Raw genomic sequence first — 12,615 nt, forward strand, 5'->3', positions numbered from 1 at the left:
GATTAGCCATTAGAGAAATGCAAATCAAAACTACAATGAGATACCATCTCACCCCAACAAGGCTAGCATTAATCCAAAAAATACAAAATAATAAATGTTGTAGAGGTTGTGGAGAGACTGGAACACCTCCGCACTGCTGGTAGGAATGTAAAATGGTACAACCACTTTGGAAATTGATTTGGCCCCTCCTTAAAAAGTTGGAAATAGAAGTACCATACGATCCAGCAATCCCAGTCCTTGGAATATATCCTAGAGAAATAAGATCGTCATACAAATAGATACATAGATACCCATGTTCATTGCAGCACTGTTCACCATAGCAAAAAGATGGAAACAACCTAGGTGCCCATCAACGGATGAATGGATAAACAAATTATGGTATATTCACACAATGGAATACTACGCAGTGATAAAGAACAATGAACAATCTGCGAAACATCTCATAACATGAAGGAATCTGGAAGGCATTATGCTGAGTGAAGTTAGTCAGTTGCAAAAGGTCAAATATTGTATGAGACCACTATTATAAGAGCTGAAGAAATGGTTTAAACACAGAAGAAAACATTATTTGATGGTTATGAGGGTGGGGAGGGAGGGAGATGGGTACTGACTAACTAGATAGTAAACAAGAATTATCTTAGGTGAAGGAAAGGATAACACACAATACAGGGAAAGTCAGCACAACTGGTCTAAACGGAAAGCTAAGAAGTTTCCTGAATACAACCAAACACTTCGAGGGACAGAGTAGCAAGGGCGGAGGTCTGGGGACCATGGTTTCAAGGGACATCTAGGTCAATTGGTATAACAAAGTTTATTAAGAGATGTTTGCATCCCTCTTTGGTGTGTGGCGTCTGGGTCTTAAAAGCTAGCAAGCTGCCATCTAAGATGCATCAGTTGGTCCCAACCCACCTGGAACAAAGGAGAGTGAAGAAAACCAAAGACAAAAAGGAAAATATTAGCCCAAGAGACAGAAGGGGCCACATAAACCAGAGGCTTCATCAGCCTGAGACCAGAAGAAGAACTAGATGGTGCCTGGCTACCACTAGTGACCACCCTGACAGGGAACACAACAGAGAGTCCCTGATGGAGCAGGAGAAGAGTGGGGTGGAGAACTCAAATTGTAGTAAAAAAACCAGACTTAATGGTGTGACTGAGACTGGAGGGACCCCAGAAGACATGGCTCTCAGTCTCTCTGTTGGCCCAGAACTGAAACCATTCCTGAGGCCAACTCTTCAGACAAAGATTAGACTGGACTAAGAGACATAAAATAATACTCGTGAAGTGTGTGCTTCTTGGCATAAGTAGATACATGAGACTAAATGGACAGCTCCTGTCCGGAGGCGAGATGAGAAGGCAAAAAGGGACAAGAGCTGGTTGAATGGATGTGGGAAATCCGGGGCGGAAATGAGGAGTGTGCTGTCACATTATAGGGAGAGCAGCTATGTGTGTATAAATTTTTATATGAGAAACTGACTTGAACTGTAAACTTTCACTTAAAGCACAATTAAAGGAAAAAAAAAGTAGCAGCAAGTGCAGGGAGTTTGTAAGATTAAGCATAGAGCTGTAGCTTGCAGGGTAAGGTGCTTGGTGAAGGTAGGGCAGGACGGAAGGAAATATGGGCAGTAGATAGGGCATAAAAGTCAATTTGGGATCACTTGCGAAGGACTTGTATGTAGTGATAAAAATTTTAATTGTCTTCTGAATAATTGGCAAATGATAGAGGTTTTTGGGTGGAGGTAAAACATAATCTCTTAGTTTTTTCAGCTACTTCATTTGGTATTCAGATTGCATTAGGGAGGTGATACTAATGGAGACCAGTTAGTAGTATATGCTGTTTATATAGGCAAAAGATAATGAGCGGCCGTGAGGGTGATGGGAAGCATTTATGCTCAAGAAGCTTTGGCATAGGAGTGAGTAGTTCTTGGAATCACTTTTTGATCTTTCTTCTGAGGGGCCAGGCAGCTAGGTTCATGCGAGTGAGTCAGGTGAATGCTTTTATTCTATGAGGAAAAAACACTTAAGCTCTTATACTTTTGAAGCATGGTGGCAGGGAACATTTATTGCTGAAATAAGGATTTCATGGGCAGTTATAATTGAAATAGTTCAGAGAGAGAGAGTTAGTTGTTACCTTACTTGGTAATGTTCACTATTAACTATTTTATGAAAAACTAAAAGGCCAATAATGTATGACGTCCTGAGTGTGTACCTGACAATAAATTAAGTAGAATATTTTTAAGAAAAAATAATACTACATTTAAATACTTGCATTTTCATTGAAGTATCATATAAGTTTTCAGTCGTTACCTGCATCTGTAAAGCTACTAGCAAGGGTGATTTTATATATAATTTGCTTTCTTTCTTTCTTTGGTCAGTTATGTGCCAATCAATGCCATTCACAGTATGAATTTTAATGGATTTTTACATCTTTGTTATTCAGTTTCAGTCATCATTATCCTACTTAATGATATTTTTTATCATTTGCTGACTCAACGGAGACAATGAAATCCTCTTTTTAATTAACATAAAGGAATTCTTTCTCTGTGTCTTTTTTTTTTAATTGGAGGAATAGTTAATTATCTGTACTTGGTAATCTACTGTAAGAAATAAATTATTAGTGAACATGTCTATCTAAAATGTTTATTTTGAAAGTTTAAGAATAGAGAATAGAGAAATTTCTGGAGTATTTTTCTTCCCCAAAGTTATTTCTAAAGTAATTATTATCAATTGAAAGTTAAAATCTGGTGTGCTAATGTTTTCTTAAGTTGATTATACTTCTTCTTTTTTTTAAGGTAAAGTGCAAGTTAAGAGTTCAGACATACAAGTTGGAGACCTCATCATAGTGGAAAAGGTTGATGCATTTTTAATATATTTTAGAACCTATATATGCCAGTTATTAACATTTAGCCTGATTGCAAGTAACTTGTGAATCTGAAGGAAACTGTTGGAGACATGTATTTAAAATTTTAACACTCTTGCATAAGGATTATAGATACTGAAGACAAATCTAGATTTTTGTATATTCCGTCTGTTTTGCTAAGGTACATTTCAGTGTCTGTAGGTGAAGTCATATTTTGTCTGAAATAAGAATTGTGTTAATTGCTTTATGTTGCACTGTCAAATATTTCATTTGACCAAAGAATTCTAATAGTTAGAACCTATTTGCGCTAGGATCTGTTTTATTTTCCAGAGCTTTCTTTGAACAGATAGCTGTGTGGTGCATAATTTTGGGGTATTAATTCTTAGATGGTTTAAACCTCAGAGCGAACAGTGAGTGGAACTAAAAGATCCTGTGTGTTAAAAAGGAAGAGTTTAGGTCGGTGCAGGAAGGAGCCATGAGAGACCCAGAGGCGGGGGTCACCAGGGTGTGGACACCTAGCAGGCCGAGTGTGTGGTGTGGTCTGCGTGAGGTTCACGGTGGGGTGGACAGAGGTCACTAGGACTGTGGCTGTGGCTGCAGGCTGAGTATGTGGTGTGGTCTGTGGTAAGGTTAATATTTGTGTAGACGGAGGTTATCAGGGCTGTGGACGTCTTGGCAGGCTGAGTGTGTGGTGTAGTCTGCGATGAGGTTCACGTTGGGGTGAACGGAGGTCACCAGGACTGCGGACATCCTGGCAGGCTGAGTGTGTGGTGTGGTCTGTGGCAGGGTTCACGTTTAGGTGTGGAGAGCTCCTGTTGGCACCCCTCCCTTACAGGTGAGGTGGACGTAACACATAGTGTGAGTCTCCTGTTTGCAAGGCACTAGCACACCAGCTGTCTGTCCAAGGAAGGATGTTGTTGGCTAGCTACACTCTTTTCTTTAATGTCCTTTTCGCTTTTTTCTTTTTTTTAAGGCTTTAGGGCCACTTTTATTCCTTTCAAATGACAAGTTTCTCTGAAGGTCCCTACAGAGCAGGTCACAAGTCCCTGGTGCCCCTGACGCCACACAGGGATGTGCCCAGCCCGAGCCCTTGCCACAGAAGTCCTCCTCTAAATGCCTGACATTTCCTTAATCCATTTCATTACCATGATCCATACTCAGAGAATACTCTGCTGTGCACCTAAGTGGACGTGCCGTCTGCCCTCCAGTTGCCTAGACTCACTCTGAGAAATAATATAGCATATAAAATAATATGGAATTAAGTTAGTATACTGATACTTAGTTTTAGTTAGTGTTGGTTTATACTGGTGCCTTGGGTACCACGCTTTTCATCCAGTGTTACATTTTATGCTGTTGTAACAATGCCCATGGGGCACCCTTGTATGTGTGCCTGCACATGTCTGTAGGATAAATTCTAGAAGAGAGGTTGCCGAGCCATTCTTTATCGCCTCACAGTCTCTGTAGGTCAGGAGTCTGGTGCAGCGTAGTTGGATCCTCTGTTCAGGTGTCTCTCAGAACTGCAATTGTGGTGGCAGTGTGGCTGGATTTCCTTGAGTCCCCCCAGGATCTGATGCCAGACACACACACATGATTGGCAGGGTTCGGCATTCGTTGGACTAAGGGCCTTGCTTGGTTCCAGGAGCTGTTGACCGAGGCTGCCCTCAGTTCAGCCACATGAGCCTCTTCAGGACACACAGCTGGGCTGAGACTTCATCTGAGTGAGCTGGTGAGAGGGTGGCAGATGCAGATGAAGGAGAGAGGGTCAGCCAGGTGGAGGTGGCAGTTCATTTGCAACCTAACCTTGGAAGTCGTTTTTACTTTTGAAAGTTTTCTCACTTTTCGACTTTCGGGGCTTGAAGATTGGCATAGAATCCGTCTTTGTGCATCAGGTGATCACTGTTTATCTCATTCTTCATCTCTATTTCCTTCTTTCCTCTCCTCAGTCGTTTTCTTACCTTCACTGCTGAGTTTGATGTAGCTGTGCGCTCACCTTCTTATTTCTCTGTAGCCTTCCCATCTGCAACTCTTGAATCAGTCCTTCCCATGGTTTGGGTACCTCACTCTCCAGCCCTGTAGATGGATGTGCACGACACCAACCCAGATCTCTGTTCTTCCGTCCCCTCGGCTTCTCATCTGTCCCCACAGGCGTTTTCTTTTCAGTTAGAAAGAGATGGATTAGTGAAGCACGCCTAGTAGATGTCCAGGCTGAGTTCTGTTTGACATAGTGGTTGCACATCTTTGTTTTTCCTTGTCATTTCTGTTTTCTGGTGGGCGGCATGCTGTGGGTAGTACCCCAGAGAGAGGAGGTTAGTGTTGTACATGGTGTGCAGTGAAGGCAGAGTACCTCAGTTAGTTCCCTTGTCATCATTTCCTGATGCACTCTACCTTTTATGTGGTGTTAGCCCTTCCACCCAGAGGTGCCTCAGAAGACAGGCCTGGTGACCTGCTTCTGAAAGGTCACAGCCGTGAAAACCCCATGGAGCAGTTCTGCTCTGCACACATGGGGTCACCGTGAGTTGAAACTAACTTGACAGCAGCTAATAACAATATCCCTTGGGAGATAAAACCTCACAACCTTACTGTAAAATAAAAATTAAAAGTTTTGGTAGCAGAGTTAGAGGAAGGGCTTCTGAGATATTTTCATGAACCTTTAGGAGATGTTGCTACACCCCAACCTGATTAATTTTTTTTATATTGTCGATTTATCATCTATTTTCATATAAAAACTTCCATGTTTTACTTACCAAAGGCTTGAGACATAATTTCCAATAATTCTGTGAATTAGTAAACTTTTAAGTAGTAAATTCATTTTTGTGGTTTTTGTAGTGATAAAAGATTTTTGTCTTACCAATTTACCTAACCCTTATAAGGAAATAACAAAGATTTTATAGCAAATGGCTTTCTCCTTTTACTTTTTATTTGAGAATTCTGTGTATCTTTAGCCTGACAAAAAAAGTTATTTCTCCTTTATTTGTAAAACCATATTTCTAGTTAGACATTCATGTTTGAATATTTTCATGGTGGTGGACTTTATGTTGTCAGATACTTTTTTTAATTCTATGTTTTAACATGGAATTAAGTTAGTACATTGATATCCACTTTATGGATATTTAGAAGAAAACCATTTTATGGCTACTTAAAGGAAAAATGCTCATCAGCTTTGTAGCATGCTCTAGATGTGGATGGTTCTAGAACGTAAAGGAGATGAGCAAAACATGGAGTGGTGGAACGAGTGCAAGTGGGTTTCAAGGTGGATGGATCTGGGTCTGAACTGCTTCTCAGCTTCACCCCTGTCCTAAAGAAACATCTCCTTGCATATACTTGTACACTGGTGGGCAGAACTGCCAAATTGAAAGTTGCGTCCACTGATGAGGAGATTGGCAGGCATGAGGTAGTTACCACCTGCTCAGCACTCTGCCATACACTGAAGCGCAGCATGCCATCAGCCCTTCAGTTGCCTAGACTCACACTGGGAAATGACGTACCATATAAAAAATACCGAGTGGTTAAAACTACATGCTGATGACCTAGACCACGACTAAAATTAGTAGGAGGGGCCGTCAGTGGTTGTTCTTCAACGACCCTAGGGGTTTGTTTGGAGGATGTGACTCAGCTTCTCCAGGGCCCTGCAGGAGCTTCCTGGCTCTCTCCCTGCTTCCATCTTGTCTTCCTGTGATTGCTTTCCTAGAGAGTAGTCAGAGTGGTCTCTTAGGAATAGGAAGTGATGATAGAGCTGGCCTTCCATATCAGTGAGGAATGTCTGCACCATTGCTGCTCGGACCATGTATTCATCATATGGACACCACGCACAAAACTCATTCCTGTGCAATGACCTAAACGTAAAAATGCAAAATCTAAGATTTCGGAGAAAATGTTAGAGAATATCTTTATAAACTTTGGCATAGCGAGGCATGTTTTAAACATGACTTTGGACCCCAAACCATGAAGAAGATAATTGTATTTGATTTCTATTCAGATAAAAACCTCTGTACTTTAATAGAGATCTGAAAGTGAAAAGACAGTCACAGACTGAAAGAATACACTAGAAGTGCATGCAACTTACACGTGATAAGCGTCCAGAATATGTCAGAGCTTTGTAACTCGGTAAGAAAAGTGGACAGAGGATATGGATGGCCCCTTTGCGAAAGAGGGAACCTGAACGCCAGCCCCAGTGGAAGGTGGCTCCCCACCCAGTCATCAGGGGGAACACAAGCTGAATCAGTGCGAAACCATTTCACCCCATAGAGGATGCTACCAGGGGGATGTCACGCACCCTTTGTCTGTGGGAATGGAAAGCAAGTGGCAATTTCCAGAAATGCTTCAGTCGTATACGCACCATTTGACTTCACAAGTTCACTTAATAGAATACAGTCTAGAGAGTGGTTGGCAAACTATGGCCCGTGGTCCAAATATATCCTGTGGCCCATTTTCATGTGGGTCTGTGAGCCTAGGATGATTGTTAAACAAGCAAAGAAAGAAGAGTATGTGACAGAGACCATGTGTGGCGGAGACTGTGTGGCCTGCAAAATGTTACGTGTTACAGGAGCCTGCCAACACTGTTCTAGAGGCTCTCTCCCACACTTTGCAGGAGGTTCTTTGCAGCATTGTTTGTAGTAGTGAAAAATTAGAAATGATCAAAATATTCATCAACAGATAACAGTTAAGTAAACTAGGAAAAAAATCTGACATCGAAGTACTAAATAGTGACTGAAACAAACTAAGCTGTATTCCTCAATGTGGAAAAACCTGAAGGACTCAGATTCATGGAAGAGAGTTGGTTAGTTGCAGAAGGATGTTCACAGTATAATAGTGTTTATATGAAACTTCAGGTATGCAAAGCAGTATCATTAGCAATGAGTGCACGTACAATACAACTGAAGATACGCAAGGAAATGAACGTGAGATTTAGACTAGGAGTTACTCTGGGACGGGGTGGGGGTATGTGAGGGGCCATTGCTCTCTTGGTGTTTTATATCATAAGCTCTATGTTTGGTGTTTTGGTGTTTGTGTTATTTTGTGTACCTTTTGTTACATTTTAAATATGACATAATAAATTAAAAAGGAGAAGGAGGTCATTTAAGGTAAAAGGATGTTTTCACCTGAAAACATCATTTCAGGAGAAGGTGTTGGTAGCAGTACAAAGTGTGACTCATTTAGGGAATTCGAAACTGTCTTACGTGGCCGGAGTAGAGTTGGTATTTCGAAGACTGTTTAGGGTAATGGCTTCCTAGATAATTGCAGGCTTTTATATGTTATGCTTAGCATATTAAAGAGTCTCATCCTGAGATTTTATCTTCTGAGTCGGCAAGCCTGTATATGAGATTTTAAGCAAGGGAGTGATGTGAACTCGTTAACTGTTTGCTAATTCTTACTAATTATTCAGGTTTTTTAATGAGACTTTTTTTTTTTAATTTTAATTTTGTAGCCTGAGATAGTATGAGTACTCAAATATTTTATTGAATAAATGAATACTGCAACGAATCATGAAGTCTATTTCCTTATGTGTCTGTTACTTATATGTATTTAATGTTTGATACTAGTGTTGAGCAATAAAATTATTCTTAGATCTACTTCCTTTAGGTTAATTAACTTCTACGTGCTTAATATATTTTCAGTAAGTGTGTCTCAGTTGGAAAACCTTGATTTTCAGCTTTTCTGGTTTAGACCCAATATTAAGGACTTGACTTTTTAGAGTTAACTGTTCATAACAGTTCATTATTTTTCAGTTTTTCCACAGAAGCTTTTGTTAAAAAGTAAGCATTAAGTGATGTAAACCATATAACATACAGTTACTTGCATAATATCGCAATATTCTAGATTATTCTAGGTGTTAATTTAAATGAGATAAGGCCTCTCAAACTATTAGTTCCAATAAAAATTCATTTGATGTCAAGGGTTATATTATACCTTTGTGCTTGTAGGGAGAAGTAATTCTAAAGATCCTCTTCTGGCGTAACAGAGAAACCTTAAAAGTGTTTAAACTTTCGGACAAACATGTCAACTTAGAGACTTTTAGAAGGTGAAGGTTATATTTTACAGGATATAGCACCAATCTCTGAAGTTCTAGTGCTTTAAAAGAGAACTCAGAACCGAAAACAGAACAGGATGATACATTTTCATTGAGTGTCTTCACTGGACATTGACATGTAGGAGCTGAAGATTGGCCCTGTTGTGAATGCTCTCAATTCAGTACTTGATCAGAACTAGCTTCATGAAGAAGTCTGCTTTTCCTGTAGCTAGGGGAAGGAAGAACATTTTCTTTATCTTATTTTTCTGAGATAATGCGATTTAATAAGAGCCATCAGAAAAGAATAGGCCTAAAGTTTAAAATGAAGGTACGGAAATAGAAGTAGGCAGAAGAGAATTAAGTACACCTCATGTAATGTTCTGCTTCTACTGCTTTCCTTTATGCTGTATCCTTGGCAATACTTTTTCTAAAATGTAGTTCTGTATAAGATCCCTTAACTCTTGTTTCCAGCATTTCCTTTCCATCTCAATTGGTTTCTAAGCATGTAATGTTTCTGCCTTATTTAGAAGTGAGATGAGAAAGTTGAGTGGTGCATCCTATTAAGGCTACAACTGATATAACATTTTATAAGTATTCCTGTTACATTACGAACAGTGGTTTTCCTTATTATTATTATTACCTGTTCTCTCTTTTTAGTGCAGCCTAAGGCAGTGGCATTTAAACTTTTAAAATTGCACAATAAGAACTACATTTTATATCAGGAGCCAGTACATGCAGATATATGCAGCTAAAACAAAAGTTCCATAAATCGAGCTCTCTCTCTCATAAATATGAATTTCTAACTAGAAATATGGCCTTATAAATAAAGGAGGAATAAGTAACTTTTCTTGTTAGTGCTAAATGTTGCTAGAATTCTCAAATAAAAAGTAAAAGTACACGACATAATTGATACGATTAATCTCAGAGAGAGGATAAAATAAAGTATATACATGGCCTATCCTATCCTACTTTATCCTTTTTAATGTAAAAAAAATCAGTTGCAGCCAACTACATTGATTTCACTGTCCTTCTTTTGGGAAAGTGATCCACAGTTTGAAATATATTGGCTTAGGATATAGTGTAAACCTTGGTTTCACGACCACATTTCCATGACAACTTAGCACAGTAATTCAGAGACACAGGGCAGTAATTCAGAGACATAGGGCAGTGACCCCTTTCACTTTCTACTTAAGTATAACAGGAAGTACCCGTTTTTGAAAGGTTAAAACATTTAGGAAGGTTTTTCATTGAGGGTAGATATTTATTTGTTTTGCTTTTGGCTTTTTTTTTTTTTTCCTTTTTAATGTAAACTTTTAATGTAAACTTCTCGAACATTCCAGTTCCCACACATATCTCAGGTGAAAGACTGGTATTTTAGCCTTCAAAGTGGTATGATAGGTGACATTTCAGAACTTTTGTGTCGAATTCTGACAGAGGCACATCCTGGCGCTTTATCTTGGTTGGTGATCTCAGTGGTGGTTAGGAAGCCAGTGGCCTTCTTTGGTGATTGGGAGAGACCTGCTCAGTCTCTGGGTCATGTGACAGGTCTCAGTATTCCCAAATATGAGTCCCTGATAAAACAAAAAAACATTTTCAGTGTACAGGTTCTGCCTTAAGAATTTGTAGTCTCTGGATTCAGTTTCAAGGTGATTAAGGCATAATTTTGATGTATGAGGGCAAAGATAACATCTACACTTATAGGAGACAAGTCAGAAACAAATCTTATTATCACATAGGCTAAGAGCTGTCCTGGAGATTACCTAAATCTCATTGGTGGTCCTAGGATTGAATTTATTTAGAGTAGTTCTGAAGTTCTTGGGCAGCTTCAGAACACCAGTTGGGTTTTAGCTGTTAGTTGGCAGGCTAAGTGTGCCAGCTGTGAAGTGCCTCCAGCAGCACTGCAATGGGGAAAGGCAGTATTCTCAGTTCAACTGCACACCCCCATACACTTCTCATATTTACGTGTAAGAAATATGCCATGAACTCAGTGGATGCAAAGCTGGCGAGACATGGCCAAATCTGCAGGGCAACCACTAAAACTTTACACCTGCAATTTTGTTTTTTCCCAGTGATTTTGTGGATTCTCTCAACAAAAATAACTGATTGGTGCTGAAAAAATATTTGAAGAAATAGTGGCTGAAATCTGAAATTTGACCAAATAAAGAAACATACAGATAACAACAAGCTGAATTAACCTTGGCTTAATAAACCTGAAGAAAGCCATGCCAAGACAAAGACAGGAAAAATGTTGCAACAGGCAGAAAGAAATAGCAGATTACCTAGTGTATGCCTTTAAAGCTGTATATTTCTCTCTTAGCATGACTTTGGCTATGTTCCACAGATTTTGGTATTTTGAGTTTTTATTACCATTCAGTTTAAAATATTTTCAAGTTTTCATTGTGATTTTTTTGCTTGACCCAAGAGTCCTTTAGGTCCTAACTGGCCATTCTTACTTTATGGTAGAAGATAGCTTTATCCTACAACGTATCTTTTTTCAGGCTTAATAACTTAGCGTGTTTATATTGTCGACTAACAAGTAATCCATGTTTTCATCATGTATATATAAACCTTTACTTACATCTCAAAAAGTGTACATATTTCATGAAATCAGTATGAAGCAGTGTTAAATTATGCGTCTTTTCTATAGGTTGAAACAGTTTTCCCAATTGATAGAACTTTTAGTAATAATGATTTTTCCGTTTTGCCTCATAACAGGGTACCTCCTCATATTTGTGTTTTGTTTGTTTGTTCAGTGGTACATTTATTCATTTATTCAGCAGTTGCTAAGTGTTTAGTTTATGATGTGCGTTCTCTATATTATGGTAGGCATTCCATGGCTTAAGAAAGCAGAGAACACTAGCCTTACTTTACTGGGTCATTTAGTCTAATACGGAGACGTTTTCTTATAGGGCAGTAGCTGCTGTATTATACGTATGTGTCAAGGTACAACAGAGGCACAGAAATGGCAGCATTTAACATATTTCTGAATGAAGCACTTTTTAAGTTATCAGTAAATGCCATTTATATGGTTCTCTAATGGGGAAAAATCTTAGAGGTACAACTAAAATACGAATTAAAATGATAATTTTTGATTTACAGATGGTACATGCTAATTACTTCAGCATAAAATTTAATTATTACCTTAATTGCTGTTACTAGCTCTTTCTACTTTGGAATGGAATTGTGTTAATATATATTTTATATTTTTTGCAGAATCAAAGAATTCCATCAGACATGGTATTTCTTAGGACTTCAGAAAAAGCAGGTATTTTTCTTTTTTTAACTGTTGGCGATGATTTGGTATTTTGGCAGCTTAATTTTCATTTTGAAAGACAAGAATAAAATCTAGGCTTATAAAATTTTTTCTTTGATAATATGCACATATTGAATTCATTAATTTCAGAATCACATTTAACTGTTATTTTAGTTTCCAAGTGTTTGTTTTTTTTTTCCTTGTTTTTTCTGTTGTTGATTTCTACTTTTATGGCTTTATGGTCAGAAAAGATGCTTTATAATACATATTTCGATGCTTTGGATTTTGTTAAGGCTTGCTTTATGGCCTAATATGTGGTGTATTCTGGAGAATGTACCATGTGCATTGGAAAAGAAAGTATACTTGGCTGCTGTTGGGTGGAGTGTTCGGTATACGTCTGAGAGATCAAGTTGGTTGATTGTAGCATTTAGCTCTTCCGTGTCTTAGTTGAGCTTCTTTCTGGGTGTTCTGTCCTTCACCGAAAGTGGTGTGTTGAAG

General features: G+C 38.8%; 1 protein-coding gene across 7 annotated transcripts in view; it reads left to right on the forward strand.

The window, feature by feature from the left end:
* The window catches only part of ATP9B (ATPase phospholipid transporting 9B (putative)), a 259,916-nt gene that overhangs the window by 82,846 nt on the left and 164,455 nt on the right, over window positions 1–12,615 (forward strand). For 5 of the 7 annotated variants that reach the window (XM_004386907.3, XM_012558598.2, XM_023741215.1 and 2 more), the window contains 2 exons: window positions 2,790–2,848; window positions 12,078–12,129. In XM_004386907.3, the coding sequence (XP_004386964.1) occupies window positions 2,790–2,848; window positions 12,078–12,129 (111 nt within the window). The remainder of the gene's footprint in view (window positions 1–2,789; window positions 2,849–12,077; window positions 12,130–12,615) is intronic. The other 2 variants (XM_023741212.1, XM_023741216.1) reach the window with 1 other exon arrangement.

The sequence above is a fragment of the Trichechus manatus genome, unplaced genomic scaffold (assembly GCF_000243295.1).
Source record: "Trichechus manatus latirostris isolate Lorelei unplaced genomic scaffold, TriManLat1.0 scaffold00176, whole genome shotgun sequence".
Classification (NCBI taxonomy): domain Eukaryota; kingdom Metazoa; phylum Chordata; class Mammalia; order Sirenia; family Trichechidae; genus Trichechus; species Trichechus manatus.